The 17,580-nt window shown below is 38.5% G+C and overlaps 1 protein-coding gene across 3 annotated transcripts in view; it reads right to left on the bottom strand.

Moving 5' to 3' along the window:
• Positions 1-163: 163 nt before the first annotated feature.
• Positions 164-17,580, bottom strand: part of LOC136685237 (transcriptional regulator ATRX-like) — a 33,351-nt gene continuing 15,934 nt past the window's right edge. For 2 of the 3 annotated variants that reach the window (XM_066659310.1, XM_066659318.1), the window contains exons 12-36: positions 14,200-14,360; positions 13,616-13,792; positions 13,243-13,324; positions 12,389-12,443; positions 12,032-12,241; positions 11,662-11,788; positions 11,435-11,544; positions 11,217-11,360; positions 10,528-10,705; positions 10,168-10,305; positions 9,401-9,576; positions 7,109-7,226; positions 6,496-6,596; positions 6,292-6,350; positions 6,056-6,123; positions 5,793-5,934; positions 5,091-5,191; positions 4,891-4,999; positions 4,572-4,749; positions 3,797-3,967; positions 3,548-3,697; positions 3,290-3,358; positions 2,508-2,594; positions 1,902-2,021; positions 164-1,673 (exon numbers count right to left, since the gene is read on the bottom strand). In XM_066659310.1, coding sequence (XP_066515407.1) covers positions 1,479-1,673; positions 1,902-2,021; positions 2,508-2,594; positions 3,290-3,358; positions 3,548-3,697; positions 3,797-3,967; positions 4,572-4,749; positions 4,891-4,999; positions 5,091-5,191; positions 5,793-5,934; positions 6,056-6,123; positions 6,292-6,350; positions 6,496-6,596; positions 7,109-7,226; positions 9,401-9,576; positions 10,168-10,305; positions 10,528-10,705; positions 11,217-11,360; positions 11,435-11,544; positions 11,662-11,788; positions 12,032-12,241; positions 12,389-12,443; positions 13,243-13,324; positions 13,616-13,792; positions 14,200-14,360 — 3,226 coding nt within the window. In that variant the 3' untranslated portion in view covers positions 164-1,478. The remainder of the gene's footprint in view (positions 1,674-1,901; positions 2,022-2,507; positions 2,595-3,289; positions 3,359-3,547; positions 3,698-3,796; positions 3,968-4,571; positions 4,750-4,890; positions 5,000-5,090; positions 5,192-5,792; positions 5,935-6,055; positions 6,124-6,291; positions 6,351-6,495; positions 6,597-7,108; positions 7,227-9,400; positions 9,577-10,167; positions 10,306-10,527; positions 10,706-11,216; positions 11,361-11,434; positions 11,545-11,661; positions 11,789-12,031; positions 12,242-12,388; positions 12,444-13,242; positions 13,325-13,615; positions 13,793-14,199; positions 14,361-17,580) is intronic. The other variant, XR_010800038.1, reaches the window with a different exon arrangement.

The following is a 17,580-nucleotide window of genomic DNA, read 5'->3' as shown; positions in this document are numbered from 1 at the left end:
TGGATCATGCTCAGAGCTTCAGGGACACTGTCATGGTGGTGGTGTTAGTGAGTGTTGGGCCAGTTTTTGTGGATCAGACACAGGAGTGTTGTTAGAGATTTTAGAAAGTGTTCACAGGAAGCAGGGCTGACCAAAAACAGCACACATGGACCTATAGTGCATTTATATTTTTTATTCATTCTAGTTACAAACCCTAATACAAAACATCACACACTCAACATTGAGACTAGTACCTCTTAACACAATCCTCAACTGTCTCCAGCAGGCTGCCGAGTGTCAGTCCAACGTGCTGAGAGAGACATTGAAAAAACAAACAAATTCCTCTATACACAAGTATTTGGCTGTGTGTTAGCAGCTCCTACGCTACAGCCGACACAGTTTACATGCTTTGAGTTTTGTATGAGGTAGAGACCGAACACTGCCAGGTTAGCTTTGTCATGTAATGTAAACACAGCACTACAACTAAGCAGTCATGACAAACTGAAATAGTCATCCATTCATCCTCTGTAACCCTTTCATCCTGTTCAGGGAGGCAGTGGGTTCGGAGCCTACTCCGACTAAACAACCACGCCTAAACAACATGCTCTTAGCTTGTGAAATATTAAATATTCAAGTAGGATCTGTGGCACCCAGGAGAGGTAAAGGAGCAACCTTTAACCCTCCACTGGGCACAGCTGCTTCTTATGCTCCTATTTTGTGAGGTTTTAATGAACTTACTGAACACCTGGAAAACGGAACTGTACAATATACAAGCAAAGCCTATATATGGAATACTATATTAAATATTTATGATATTCAATATAATATATACAAATCTAATATTTTTATCTGACATTTGGGATTCACTGTCCAAAGAAAACATGCATCTCAAAATCTTCACAGGAGGAAAAACAAAAACAAATTAACTTTAAATGGAGGTCAAAGTAAAAAATAAATAAATATTACAAGTAAATCTGGCAAATTTTTATTCTAAATCCCTCATGATTTATGTAGCAATATGTAGTAAGCTAAAAATCCACAAAAATTGCGATATATGTTTTTCTTTGGACAACAATGATAAGCATTTTCCAGCATTACTCAGGTTTATTCTTTGTAAAACACATTTTACCTTAAGTGCCAGTTGACAAAAGTGCAGCTATAGAACTGTACCCAACCTCCAGGTCCCTGCAAGTCTCTATTTCAACAAGAATTGAAAACCATTTCCACACCAGCTTAATAAGGCCTCCTGAGGGTAGTAATTGAGGAACAAGGCTGAGTTGATTGCAGAGTGGAAGCAGTCGTCTGCAGGATGTCAGAGTCCACTTAGACACCAGCAGGGAATGGAAGCCAGACGTTAACAATAAATCTAACACGAAGAAGACATTAACCTAGAAAATCAACAGGATCCTGATCTGGATTTTAATACAGAGCTTCAACCATTTCAAATAGACTCATTCACAAATCTACAGCAGCTCGAGCTCCCTGTGGTTTCCAAGCTCCTAGGACACACCAGATGGACCGGGTCCATGTGAGGACCGCCTTCTGGAACGAAGCACTGGCTGTTTGGATGTGCCTTGAAGAGTAGTAGTAGTCAAGGAAGTTCCCTCTGCACTTTTGTGTTTGGCCGGTACAACAGGATGTTTTTTTAAAGTGGCCCCTCTTTTTGTCAGAATCTGTTGTGTACAGTGAATTAGCTGAGAGAGAGGTGTAGAGACAAAGAGAAAAAGGGTGAGAAAAACAAAAGGATGGGAGAGAGAGGGAGAAAAACAGCAAAAAATGCATAAATGCTATTCACAATCATAATAAGCATACCACAGCATAGCATACAGCCTTATTACTGAACTAGCTCTACAAAATCAGTGAACAAATGGTTACTTTCAGACTGTGTGTCTGTGTGGACGTGCATGTTTGTGTATACATACTGCTTGCTGTGCACGTAGCTTGTGTTGGTAAATCCTAATCTTGCGTTGTCTGTCTCTTTGATAAGCCTGGATAGCCATATCGTTTATCTCATTACCTGTCAACAAAGGGTTCTTTTTTGACTACACACACACACACATACACACACACACACACATACACAGGTTAAACGACAGAAAGATGCTCTTAACCACCACAGTGCAGGAGCCCTTTTTATATAAAACAATGAAAATAGTGCCATTCTGTGTCTGACTTTATAACTGAAACAATTACAAGCACTTGCTCAAACACTATCTCCCTCACTTGCTCTGAGCCGCTTTATGCCGATCTCTCCCTTGCTCTCCAAAACAAACCTGGTGTTGCACTAATTATCGCCCCTCCAAAAAAACATTCGTGTGGAACCAGCAGTAACTCTTTGATAATAAATATAAAATAACTACAACTAATTAACTTAAACGATAACATTAAAAATTACAGAAATGTACAAATACTGAAGAAAAGGAATGTCCTACAACAAACTCACAATAAAATAATAATCCAATGTGAATTTGCATAAATTATGGGCCACTCCAAGGTGCTAATTATCAGTTATCGTATGGGTTACTCACCACTTCACTCCTGAAAATATCCAGTCCCTTGGACTCTATGTTCTTCATAGCGTTCTGAAGCTCCACACGACCTTTATTTAACATTGTCTGAAAGGATAGCCAGAAACCCACACAAAGAGAGAACATTATGCTGTACTTAAATTCATTTGCATGTGAGTGGCATATGATTTTTAACATACTAAGCAAAAAAAAAAAAACAACGCAGAAAAGACAACGCCAAAAAATTTGCCATGTGTAACATTGTGGTTTTTTTTCCTGTTAACAATTAACAGAAAATGCTGTGTGATGTGTTAACGCAACATTTTTTATTTTTATATATATTTTTACTCAACAAACATAAAATATCACAGAAAACAGAAAAGGGGTTTTAGCCTCAGCACCACAGTCAGCACTTGTTAGCCCAGGGCAGAGCATTAATCCTCAGTCCAGTACCTTGGACAGCTCTTTAGAACAGCTACATTAACCACGGGTGTGTCACGATTGCATACTACACACTAACACTTAAGATTAATTTGTAGTAAATACTTCATAATAGCTGTTTGGAGTTTAGAACCCAACAACATACTCTGCATTGCTATGCCTCATGTCAAAGTCAGACATTTTTTCAGATGTAAATCCTTTTTTTTCTATTTTGCATTACTCTGAGGAGACAATAGTGTGCTTCAACACTGCACTGACCAGTTCCTATTTTGTAATTGGGATGCACATATACACATGTATATTTATGTAGTATGAATACACACACACAAACACACAATGTGCTTTAGGTGAAATGTACATACCTCCAGTTCCTTGTTGGTTTTCTTCAAAAGGCTCTTGATTGAACTTGTTTCACCGAGGTTTACAGAGCCCTAAAGAGGGACATGAACAAATCATAAAACGTAATAAAAGAGACACAAAGTGTCAAAGACAGGGAAAATTCATTCACATGAATAGGCCATAATGCTGTGTCATGATGAGAAGATCAAAGCTGGTTCTATATTATGGAACTGAGTGATTATGAATATTTGAATATTGATTCAAAACTGGTTTGTGGCTACCGTCTCCTCTGCCTGATACTCCTCCCACGCTGCCTTCCTCTCCTCCGCACTCAGCTCCTCCTCCTGTCTGTGGTCCAACAGGGAATCATGCTCATGGAATCTGACGATGCTTTGCCCACACTGCTGCAACAGCTGCACCAGCACCTTGTCCTTTAAAGGCACACAGCAACTTTGCATTTCAACAAAACTGGGATCACAGCTGCCCCCCACCCCGCCCCACCCCACATAAAGCTCTGTGTGCATTTTTACCATGCCAATGGTGCTGCTGTGTGTCTTGGGGTGTTTGTCAGGGTGAAAGCGGTACAGTTCGTTGAGCTGGCTGTGTGTAAAATGTCGTTGGATCTGCTGCTGATCCACAACACGAGACGAGAGAGACTGCTTAGCGACCTGGCGTTCATAAATCTTCTGCTCCATTGTCCCCTGCCCGGAAAAAACATGGCATAATTTCTGCCTTAAATAAACATGTTTCCCAAATGTAAATAATACTATAAACTAGAGGTGTAATCCTCTACGCAGAGAAATAGCTCAGAGCTATTACCCTCTGATTAGATTTATAAGGTATGGTTCACAATATCTGAACACACACAGGCAAATGAAGAGTTTGTTTTACACAATGGTAAAAAACGGGGAGTAAACATTGTATATATGGCCCAGTGGTCTAAACGCTGACCTGGTCATTAGTACATTCCTCAGCCATCCAAGGAAGAGGGTCCTAAATAAGCACAACTGGCCTCACACTGGGTGGGTGGGATGTCTACCTCCTTTCACTCATCATACTGCACGGCGAGTGTCTGGTGGCCCATGTAGCCAAACTGTGTAACCTGCGATCACCTCTGGTGCATTGGGTGGTGTCACTGAGAAAGCATATGCAGTGCCGGTGGCATTGTGTGTGATGAGGGGAGTTTAGCTAAAAGCTAATTGGGTTAAACTATAAACAACTAATGACTGAGTTAACTAAAACTGGACCTACCACCTTTAGACTGATGCCTTATGGCTGCATTCCTAGAGTAAGTGTGTACTGTACCTGTGCCAGAAAACGATAGATGTAAACAGGTTTTCTCTGGCCGAAGCGATAAACTCGAAATATGCTCTGAATGTCATACGAAGGATTCCATGAAGCATCGAACACGATGACCCTGTTAGCTGCTACAAGATTAATCCCCAACGATCCCGCTCTTGTAGAGATCAGAAACAACCTCCCACTGCGAGAGAGAGAAACACGGACATTACTGCAAACAGATCACATCATAGAGCAAAAGCACATTATATTAATTCCTTTGATGTCTGTAAGCATTACAACAACAACAACAACAACAACTTAGTAATGTGTGTCTGTGTGTTACCGTTTGTTTCTTATGTTGTTGAACTCCTGAGCCCATTTCTTGCGTGCTGTTGCACTGGTAGTGCCGTCCAAACGGTAGTAGTCGTTATTTCGCAACCACAACTTCTCCCCTGGTGTGTCCACATGGAATACAGATCTGTTTAACTTTTATTTATTCATCAACATATTCAGAGTTTAAAGTGTGAGAGTAAATTTCCCCACCTTTATAAATAGATTTTGTTCCCTGGTCCTTTGCCTTGTTAGCCAACTCCAGGAAGGTTTCAATCAGGTCCAGTGAAAGAAGAGACTGACTGAACACCAACCTACACAACAAAGGAAAATTATAAGCCTGTGCAATTCCAGACCATCATCACAGTATAGTTTACTACATACACAGGGCAGCAATCTAGTGTTATAACACCAGAGTTAAGCTCCTTTCACACAGAACATGGACAATTTACAGTGGCATATTGCAACGCGGATGTAGCGAAGCGAAGCGGAAAACCGTCAATAGGCTTGCAGGGTTCATATACATTTTAAATGTTTTCATTTAGTGTGAGATACACTGCAGGCAAAGCTACTCGCAGCTAGTAGGATATTATGTACTTCTTACACAAAGGAAAGGCTACAGTAATCTGTCGGATCCTCTGCCCATCTACATGCGACCAGCAAACACAGCACGTATTGTGTGTGATGTGCAGATGTGAGCAGCAAACTCAGTGCATATGAAATTGAATGTGAAGGCAGCTTTATACAAACTTGAAATGCACAATTCTGTTACAGTGAAATGCTAATAGTAAAATCTGAAAGTGTTGGTTTAAAAGTGAAAAACTGCAGTCATTTGTTTTAAATATTTTAGATAAAAACGTAGCTCTTCCGTTTTGTTCATGACCAGATACCACATCTTCTCACACTTCCACTCACACTTTGTCCTGCAGTTGTTCAGCCAGGTACAGTATCTCCATCAGTAGCACCAATTTCCCAGAATGTTCCAGGATAGCAGCATCACCATCACTCAGTAAGTCCCTGTACCAACCTGGGGGCGGCCCACTGAACCCACTCTGTCCTGCACAGCAGTACATGTGCATGAGTTTAGAAGAAAAAACATAAACAGAAGGAACGGAACGTCTGTAAACCAGTGAATTTCCAAAACCGTAAATGAGACAGGAATAAATGTTGTTTCATACCTTCCTCCTTTACTGCACTTCTCCCTTTGTCTGTGGCCTCAGAACACTTGGAGTTCTTCTCTTCCGCACTGAACAAAGGACCGGGTGGGGGATAGAGAAAGTGGGGATTATCTGTCTGTTTGCCATCTCCTTATATCCATTACTGACTCCTAGTTCACTGAGCCTTGTGGCTCTAAACTTACATTCCACATTTATTCACAAAAATGTAAACAACAGCCACTGCCAACACACTGTACCTCTTACTGTCCTCCTGTTCACTCGCTGTAGAGACTGAAGCCAGGTCCTCATTTTTATCCTGTATATGACACACAATTGTTCAACACAATCACAAACTATATTCACCCACTACCAGAGGAATATTACGTTTCTAAATACACAGATAAGCTGATAAGAGAGAACACGACTGTTGCAGGTGTGTGTGCATTGAAGTGTATACTTACCTTGTTTCCTCTAAGGTAAGAAAGGTGTAAACACCATGGATGAGTCCATATAAGACTTAAAATCTGATAATCCTGAAATAAGCTGTTAACACCACCTCCACCTACAAACACAAACATGCAGCATACTGGATGCAAGGCTACTATCAAAATTTGTCACTTTTCTACGGTTTAATACTCGGTAAGATAATACAAATGAAGCAGGTGGAAAAAAAAATAATAATAAAACTATGAAGCTACAATGACTTTAATTAAACATTTTACACAAGTAAAACTAATCCAATCCAATTAAAATAGATAAAGCAGATTAATAAAATCTATTGGCGCTGCAGTCATTCAGCTACAAGTACATCAGACACAGCTGTTGGAGTTTTTAAACATCTCAATATCACTGCTGGATTGAGAATAGTCCACCAACCAAAATGTGTTGTGGGGTTTCGGACCACTGAAGAACTGGGTGAAAGGGGTTTAACAACATATGCAGAGCAACAGGAGGACTAAAGTATGTAATTGGGCTCCTGTATGGTCAGTAGAGCTGAGAGAAAGGAGAGCGGGTAGAAATAAGAAGGGAATTTTAATATTAAGGCAGATCAGTGCATGTGTGCATTAGTCTTACCTTTGTAGTTTTGTAAGTAGTGTGTATACAGTGCACACTGTAGTGGGGTCATCCGGACAGACAAGACATACTCTTGTTTTGGGGGCAGGAAGAGGGTCAGTGCAGAATAGTCCTTTCTCTACAACAACATACAACAGCAGCACATTACTCAACTCACAGCGCAAGATGCAGAAAATAAATCAGTTTCCAACTCTGTGTGTAAGACACTGTTAATGTGTGTGTGTTTGTTTTCAAAACTTAACATGCATTTTTTTGTCTGTAAGTATTGGACTCTGTGTGAAAAGGCATTTGTTTAACCATTGGCTTTGAACAGGCATTCTAATCTGTGGTAGACAACAGTAAATATTAAGAACTTATAACAGAGAAAAGCATTTTGTGTGTCCATGACACTCTTTCACACCATGCATGTTGGTCATTGGTATTTTAATAAGGTGAATCAGCTATTTCCTCTGGTGAAAACAGTCAAAATTAATTTGTTGAAATGAAATGAAAAAAGCTGTCACTATCCAAGGCATCCCCCTCATTGACAACCCAGCCATCTACCACACTCAAGGACATTCATTATGATTTTATTTTATTTTATTTAATGACTTTTAACCATTAACCACTCAAATCATTAAGTACAAATTCTTGTTAACAGTAAATCTCAAGCCTAAAAAGTTTGGGAACCCCTGACCTAAAGGAGGGCCATGAAATCACAAAATAAATGTAACTATTCGCCTCCAGCTGACATCCCCATATGAAGCCCCAAAATTAAAGCATCCCCCCTCCCCATTCTGTGATGTAACAAGGGGCGTCTGCCCGTCTGTCCATATGCTTTCAGGCACAAAAGTAGATACATCCTGCAGATTTTTACTGCAGTAGATTGTACATTCAGCAGGGGTAAATTGATTCCGAACATTTTCAGCATAAAAACTGGTAAAATGCTAAGCATGGTTTTTACCACTGCTGTGCTGCATGACACACGGCCAAAATGAAAGGCTACTCTGATACAGACACAGTGCAGATACAGAGCCTGGAGTGTCAATCATTTACATAGGCTGCAACAAAATGCTCACTCGAGTGAAATAGACGAAAGGTCTCTGTAAATGAATTTTTAACAGAATTATTGTGACAATTCTCCTCCTGATTATTATTTGTCTAAATTTATCTCGTTCATGATAATACCAGTAAGATTTTTAATTCAATAATAAGACTTTTACCATATTGTGATATTCTGATGAGTTGCATGAACGTGACTTCAACGTCAACAAGCTTATCCTGGGGGATATATCGATACTTTCCATAGTATGCCACAGTAGAGAATATGCAGTTTTCCATCTGTGTACATTTAAAATACTGCAAAAATGTCCTGTTCCGCTCTGTTTTTCTTTCTCTCGTGCACACCCACCTACGCATCACCACGCTGTCTTTATCACACGTACTCAGGTTTACCTCTCTGATAACTAAGTCAGCCAGCAAAGGACAAAAATGAAGCCAGTGGCAAAGCTTTAATTCCAAAAGAGTGCTGTTAAGACCATGATTCGTTTGAGACACGCTGCTCTGCGTCAGCTGGAGGGAGGGGCAGATACTCCACAGAGAATGTGCTTCGTCACGTTTATTTAGCCAATCAGCAGACTTAGCTGTCCATCATTTAGTGCTGCAGCCAATGGAGTCACAGTCCCGCCTACAGGGGTTTGTTGGATAATTAATTTTTCCCTCAACACATCTGTGATGCCAATAAAACTGACTGACTTTTAGAACATACATAAAAATAACATTAGATGCAAGATTAAAAATAATATCAAATTATGTATATGAACTGTTTTTTATTTAAAAAAATTTAAGCAGCAGCTTGAATGCAGGCAGTTTGTTTTTTAATGCGAGTTTACTTAAAGTGTGCAATATGTAACAGTACTATCTAAGAAAATATACGTATCGGCATATACTCAATATTTAAAAACTTGTATTGGGATTGGGGCAAAAAAAAAACACACACACTTGATTGGGACATCACTATTTCTTAGACATACTGTTTGATAATTACAGTTAGATAATGCAGCATGTTCTTTTTTTGGTGTTAAAATTATATCACCATTTTTTTAAGCATATATCACCATTTTTTTAAGCATATTGAGATATGCGTTTTTTGGTCATATTGCACAGCCCTAATTATCACCCAAGCCTAACTCACACCCCTTTTCCCATTTCCAGTATGCTGTGACATTGGAGGTCCAGTCTGTGTGAAAGCTGTGAGAGACACTGTTCAGCTAAGAGAGAAATATTACTGCCTAATCTCTCCCTCTCTCTGACCTGAACACATCCAGCAAGGAGCTCATGCAGGACATGGACTCGTTTCTTCATCAGCCGGACGTCACTGGGTGTGGAGTCAGCACACTGACCGTTCTCAATGGGGTTAATGAAGCGGTTCCTAAACTCGTTCGGAGAACCCAGCAGGTTTGCCTTTATGAAACTCACCATACAGTGATCTAGAAGATGGAACGTTAATGTTAATTAATGTAAAGAAGATGACTAAAGTAAAAGGGAATCAGATGCAAACAAATGTCTCCACACTTAGCAGATTTTAAAGTGGACTCAACTCCTTTTCTGGTGCTCTTCAGCTCTGACAATATCCCAACACTTTCCTGTTCCCACTTCTTCAATACTCTAACCCCCAGGTGTGCAACACTGAATTATTGATATTGATTCAAGACAACAGTATTGCTAGTATGTGTGTATGAGAGAGAGAGAGAGAGAGAGAGACAACTTTAATTTCAGTCCCAACGCTTGCATTGATTTTGTCACTTTTGTGTATCACAACAAACAATGACCAGCTGGAGAGATGGTCTGAGGTTGATTTGCCATTTGCTCTGTTTAGTAGGCTCTGGGCTCATTCATGTTTGTTCAAATATGCACTAGAAACTATGACAGCAAAGTAATGTTTCACGATACAATGATCTACAAAGTGGATGCAGTGCATCTGATTCCCTTTTACTTCTTATTATCTTCTAAATATGACATTAGGGCAAAAGCTTTACAATCATCACAGCATGAGGAAGATAAATGTTAAAAGTCTTTACACTCTGAGAGATTGTTTTGAAGCGGTGTTCCAGTCAAGACAATCCTCCGCCGCGTGCGGATGGAGCTCATTGCTTTAAAAATCCCAGTCCCATCATTCTTCAGGATGTGGCCCTCATCACACACCACAATGTCAGGGCCTATACACACAAACATTGAAATAATTTCATTAACGTAACTATAAAAATAAAACTTTAAATTGATTGTAGATGTGTGCCTCTATTTGGCAGGGTGTGTTCAATAGGGAGGTGTGGATAGGGTGCAGTCTGCAGTAGGTTTGTACCTGAACATTGGATCTGTATTTGACAGGGAATGTTTTATAGTGCAGTGTGGATGAGGTGCAGAATGTGGCAGGTGTATACCAGGGTTCTGCAGAGCTGTTTGTAGATTCTGCCGGTGTGGGGCATATTTGGCAGCTTTTCCACTCAGAAGAACATGGTACAGTTTGTAGCCAATGATCATCACTCCACCTCTGTTATGCCACTCGCTCAAAGCCTCCTCCCGACAGAACACAGACTTCACTGTAGCAAGTTCAAGAACCTGAATGAGAGCATCAACGAAAGAGAGAGTATGTCATGTTAAATGAATCCCAATTGCAAAATACAACATTCATTTTTATAATCTGATTATAAATCAATTCATTATTAGTAAGTTCAAACTCTTTCAGTGTGTCACATGTTGTCAGAAACAACGCATATTTTAGAGAAGGGCAGCCTTGGCCTAATAGTTGAGCAAGGCACCAAACCTCCAAATGTTAACCGGGCACCGAGGGTTGGCTGCTTACTGCTCAGGATGAGTGTTCACAGGCCCTAGTGCACTAGTATGTATGTGTGTGCAAGTGTGTGTGTGTTCACTGCCACAGATGAGTAAAATGCGGAAGACACTTTGATGTACAATGACAAAGAATTGCACAAAAAATAATAATAATAATAATAAAGGTTGATGAGGCGTAGGCAATATTAGCCTCATAGCTGCATGGTTTAACAAAGAGAAGCTATTTTCAGTTTCTCTGTGTTAAATGACTGTCGTATATTGTGTGAGAGAGACTCACCTCCAATCTGGTAGTTTTAATGCCATACTGCCATTTGTCAAACTCCGCCTTCCAGTTGAGGACTGTGTTTAGAGGACATACCACTAAGGCAGTCTTCAATTGCACCAGTTCACTGGACAACACTGTGTGCAGGAAGCTTATCACCTGCAAAACAAGCACTGAATTTCACTTTCTAAAACAAACACCAGAGACATGCAGATTTTAGGAAGCCATATTACCTGGAGCGTCTTTCCCAGACCCATGCAGTGTGCAAGAATACAGCCGGAACCAGGAGAGTCCTTCACCTTCGCAATCGACTCACAGCAGCTGTCCCACATAAACTGTATACCTACACAGGTAATGACACACACACACACACACGTGCATCATGAGCATAATTAGTTTATTTAAAATCTGAAACTGAATCAAATATTGATACGTATACACATACAATGTCTTCTCTTACCATCACGTTGGTGTGGTTTGATTTTTCTGAGAAAGTGTGCATCCACCTGAATAAGAGGTTTGTCTGATGCATCATCTTGCTCTAGAACCAGAGGGTCCGGGGCAGGTCCCTCACCTACAATCATCACCTTGAAAACAGAGCCAAAACTATTAATCAACCACAATATTTGGCCATAAATCTGATTATCGAAAAGCTAACGTTTCAATATTGATAAAATAATGTCTGAGGTATTTCTGCTAAGATGATATCATTCAGATACTGGTATAAAAGTTTACATGCATTTACATGCATGGCGCTTCTGTTCAACTGACAGTAAACATTCAATCAGGTGAAGACATTATTTTATTTTATTTTGTTTGTGGTAATCCACCTCTGCATCGTCTTTTTCCCTTTCTTTGCTCTTCTCCTGTTTTCTCTGTCTGTCTCTCTCTGCCAGCCTCTTCCTCCTCTCTTCTTCCTCCTTTAGAGCTTCCTGTGTCTCCTTTGCCAGCTGCTTCACCTCCAGAATCCTCCGGATCTTCTTCCGGCCTTTAGGCGTACTGCTCAGCCCTTCATCTTCTTCAGTGGTGTTAGCAGAATCCTAATACATGCGCACACTCAAAATCAGTGCAGTCAACTCTGCATAACTAAATTAATGACAGATCAATTGCAAAGTTGCTTTGCAATTACAGGGACTAGTACTGAAATCTATGGATCTCTTGCTCTCTCTCACACACATATTTCATACCTGTTCTGTAGGTTTGTGAACACCATCACCAGTGGCTGATTTCTTCTCTTTAAGACTGAGAAACATTAGGGAAGAATGACAAAGAATTGCACAAAAAATAATAATAATAATAATAAAGGTTGATGAGGCGTAGGCAATATTAGCCTCATAGCTGCATGGTTTAACAAAGAGAAGCTATTTTCAGTTTCAGTTATGCAGTGCAGTCAACTCTGCATAACTAAATTAATGACAGATCAATTGCAAAGTTGCTTTGCAATTACAGGGACTAGTACTGAAATCTATGGATCTCTTGCTCTCTCTCACACACATATTTCATACCTGTTCTGTAGGTTTGTGAACACCATCACCAGTGGCTGATGATGTTCAATTCAAAAAAAAAACATTGAAATGTTTTTTCAATTAAAAAAACTCCCCTTTATATAAGAAATGTCTAACCCACCTTTTCTACATACCATGAATCTCTTAAATAAATCTCCAATATAGTAGACAAAAACACTTTAATTAAAGACATATGATATACATTATCATATATATTACTGAGCATTTTTATTGCTCCATTTGTCAAGATATTTTTTTCAAATGAAAAAAAAGTGGTAGAAACTTCAAAAGATTTTTCGATTACATTTTTTAGATTTTTCGAAAACATGCCTTCTACACATAGTGCAGGTGTTAGAAAGATTGAGTAACAAGGCTGTTCAGCTATTGGGTGAACTGAATAACACTCCCTTGTGGAGAAGTTCCTAATAAGTTAACATGAATATGTGCCACTTACAGCTCCATGAACACCTGTTTGCATTGTGTATATATATAGAAAAATAAAAATTAAACTAAGTATTCCTGATAAGCGGTTTTACCTCGTTTCCTCATCCTCCGATTGGCTGAGCTCTTCACTCAGAGCTGATTCCTCACTGCATGAACTGCCATCATCACTACTAACTGCAGACATTGAGGAAATATTAAATATATTTGCTTAAAGTTATTAACATTCTACTCTAACAGGATACAAACAAATATCTTAAACCAACACACAAGACTAAACACTGGATTTAAACTGGAGAGGTATTTTAAAAATTAAATATTATATAAGTTTCAAAGAACTGTATAAATTTGCCCTAGGACTAGATAACTTCCACTCTGATGTGGCACAACGTTTGCACAAGCCGCATTTTAATATTTCCCAATAAATGAAATTCAGAAAATGCACCAGTGAGCTACGTTTTTACAAACCAATGATCGGATCTGCACTCTTATCGATTTTCGTTTTCCTCATCTGATCATGAGGTTTTTTGCTCTCTGTTTTTGGCACCGCCTCTGGAGGGGCAAGGCCACAGCGCAGGAGGTGGTGACGGGACAGGGGAGCCAAGCTCTGGTCTTCAGGATCAGAGCTGTTATCAGTGGGGCCACCTACAGACAAAATATTTGGACAAACATGATCAAAAAACACACAATGTACCATAAGGGCTGCCAAGGACACATTTTATGCTGTTAACTCCCCCACACTCCAATAGTTTAGATTCAGCTAACAAACAGTAACAAAAGATGTTTAGATGTATAGATGTCTCTATATATTTTATTATCACTTTAGTAAATGTACCTGTATCATCTTATCAGCACATTTTAAAAGGGCAGGAAAACAATACATTGTATGTATTGTATGTACCTTATTATCCTCATAGTAATTTTACAAACTACTTTTAAAAGGAGCAGAAGTGTCAGCACTACCATTAGGCAATCACAAATTCAATTGCTGACAAAGCGCATCTAGGACCTCCACTCTCCAAATACACTTCCACATTGAGACTAGTACTCACTGTCTTCTGTTATGTTCCCATCTGTCTGTTTCCTGTTGTTTTCTTTCGGTCCATCCTCATCATCTCTCTCTGATGCCTTCCTCTCATCCGAGCTGCTCTCTTGGTCAGATTCGGAGGAAACACCAGCTCTGATCTGAGCCAACAGAATCTGCTTTGCAATTCTACAAACATCCAGCAGAGGGGAGGAAGAGGAGAAAAGCTACTTAGTTGCTGATTAAATTGAGCATTATTTTTTGAAAAGTGCCTTACCACTTTATAAAGCGTTGAGTTTAAGGAAATAAAATATTTAGGCAACAGACACAAACTGACTGGAAAGATTTAGAAATACTCAATTTGAAAATAAATCAAGGGCATTCCAACTTGAAACTTCTGCATGACACTAAATAAAGGGCTGTTTCAGACAGTGAGAAAAGCCTGGTGTAGTCATGTGTACTGCCTGTATTCCACAAGTATGTGAAAGCGTTCCTCCTGGTTATTTGTGGGTCCAGTATTACTGCCTTGATTAAATTCTTAGAAATCTGGTGCCTTTCTACTGGGGGGACAGAAAAAAAAGACCTTTTAAATATTCATTATGGTGTCAATTAAAAAAAAAAGAGCAGAAACTCCCATTTATTATATCACAAAAAGGAATATTAACCATGACCAATTCCTGTATGTAGCAAAGATATGAACACATCTTCAAATTCTCCCAGAATGCCCAAGAACACCAAAATAATGCTCAATTCTAGAACTTCTCTCCCAGTACAGATTATTTTAATCAGAGAGTTCTGATATCAGAACAATGTCATCACAAAAATGCTATATAATTTAATCTCAAAATGGATGAACTGTATTGTTGCAATTGTTGGGGCACTAGGTGATTATTTCTTCATGAAATAAAGAATATGAATTAAAAATATTGTTTTAGCAACGGAATAAGCACAAGTGCAATTTGTGACTAAGAGAGCATTTGGGGGAAAATAAATAAATAAATAAATAAAACACACACTCTGGGCTGAACTCCCTGTTTGCTGTGTTTTACTTGCTTGGCCACCTTGGTTAAGGCACTAGTGTAGTGTTCAGTGTTCACAATGTGATACACTACAATAACAGACAATTGAGTATCTACTCAACTTTACTCAAAGACATTCTGTAAATAGAAAAACTCATAAGAATACAACAATGTATAAATGAAGGCACAGAGACGAGACTAGTGTGGGGTAAATTTATTTATTACAACGTCGCTTACATACACTGGTACTTACAATTTTGTTTGCTCTGTATCCATTCTTCTGCATGCACTTTTAAACTTAAAAAGGAATTGACATGTTTAAATTGAAATAAGAAAAAAAGCAATAAATAACAAAAAAGGGACATTAGCATGCAGTTGTTTTGGAATTGGTTTCTTTTTTCCTGACATGAAGGATGTGGTCCAACTATTGAGGCGAGGAAGGGTCCAGTGAAAAGGAGGTTGAAGAGAAAGGGGGAAAATGAGAAAAAAACTTAACAAATGATAGGTTTAAAAAGAGAATGAAACAAAAAGGCAGGTGTAGATTGTACAGTGAGAAAGATGGAGCAACAGTTTGAGAAAGTGAGAGAATAAGAAAGAAAAGAAAAGAAGAGCAGGTGTGAGTAGCTGGGCAGGGCAACCTGGAATACGGCTCACCTCACCCTATATGCTGCAGAAACAAAGAAAAACACGGGAGAGAAGAAAGAAAAACATTCACACTCTTTCTGAAGCTTTTCATTTACCCCACACAGCCTCTGGCTCTGCTCAATTCACAGAACCGAAAATCTCTCAGCTAACGTACAAACACTGTCAAACGTGTAATATGAGAATAGTCTTAATGTTCAGTGAAAATGGCCATCCTGAAAGACAGCAATGCCTTAAGTTAGTGAACATAAGATATCCCCCCTCCCTAAAAAGAATAATGAAATAACACAAATGATTAATGAGCCTATTCACAATTCACACACATCTTGTTTCCTTCACAGTTAACAGATTGGTTGAACAAGCTTTACCGAATCCTGAGGACAGGCCCATTAAACCTAAAGACAAACACTAGCACTTAGTGTCCAAACATCAGCACCCAGCGTCTCACAATTACATCTCACAATTACAAATTCATGATTAATATATATATATATATATATATATATATATATATATATAAATAAAACAATCGTTTTTTTTATCTAGAAGGAAAAAAATAATAATAAATTTTAAACTGAACATAAAAGGGTACATATTCATATCTGAGTGGAGTTTATAGATTACTCAATTTGACTGTTAAAACCATTTTCAAGTCTCTTCTTTCAAAGATAGTCTCTGCAGCTAAAAAAAAGAGTGATTGCCACATTTTAAAATAAACAATAACTTAATAAATCAATGGTCTTTTCCCAAGAAGCCCATGGTTATTTCACCAAGCCAAATCCAGGCCTCATTCTGAATGTGCTACAAGAGCACAGCTTCATGGACAGTGTGTGCTTGAATTTAGTTTCAATTAGTATTCTTAGTTCCCAAACGCAGCGTCATTAAAAGGTTAATGTAATACATTACCTGTTTGTTTTTTGTTGCAAGCATACAAATGTATTTTTATAAAGTAGTCTTATAAAGACAACACTGAAAACATTTTCTTTGAATTTTGTCATTACATAAAAGTGCAAAAAAAAAAAATACAGATTTTGGCCGAAATATTTAATCTAAAATCTAAAATTTATATTTATTGTAAACAATTTACACTAAAACTTTGATATACCTTATGGGAAATATCTTTGAGAACGCTGAAATGCAGCTTTTTCTCTTTTTCTGAGCATGCCATCATCTTCGATCTGCTTATTTTAAATAACTACAGTCCAAAGACAGTCCAGTAGCGTTTTAAACTGGGAGCTAAATATTATCTTATAAAAAACGCTAAATGAATAAGAATAGTTTGAATAAGCTACAGTTACTCATTTGACTAAACGTGACTGTTTATGTTCTGTGAAGCTTGCCCAATCTCAACAGATGTTATGAAAGAACATTTGCAAGTACAGGACTTATAGGTCATTTCGAACCTTAACTACAAATTCTTGAAAGCATACAGACTAGAAAAATGGTGTTCATTGTTTCATTGTTTTTTTTTTTTGCAAACCCTTCACCCCTTACCTTCACATCTCACCAGTGAGAGCCATGAGCCAATAATCAAAATTAGAGTCACTGCTCATTATGTATTGATCTTTAGATTATTTAAAAAAAAAATAAATAAAAAATAATAATAATAATAATAAGGATTCATCCACACCACTATAAATTCCTAATCACTGTGGTTTATCACAGGCACAAATGTGACTTGAGCAAAGTGGCTTATTTTCAAGTTGTTTTCATCTGGCTTAAAGTGGCACACAAGAAAATGAAGACGA

This window comes from Hoplias malabaricus, chromosome 2 (assembly GCF_029633855.1).
Source record: "Hoplias malabaricus isolate fHopMal1 chromosome 2, fHopMal1.hap1, whole genome shotgun sequence".
NCBI lineage: Eukaryota > Metazoa > Chordata > Actinopteri > Characiformes > Erythrinidae > Hoplias > Hoplias malabaricus.
This window is presented reverse-complemented; position numbering and strand designations above follow the sequence as displayed.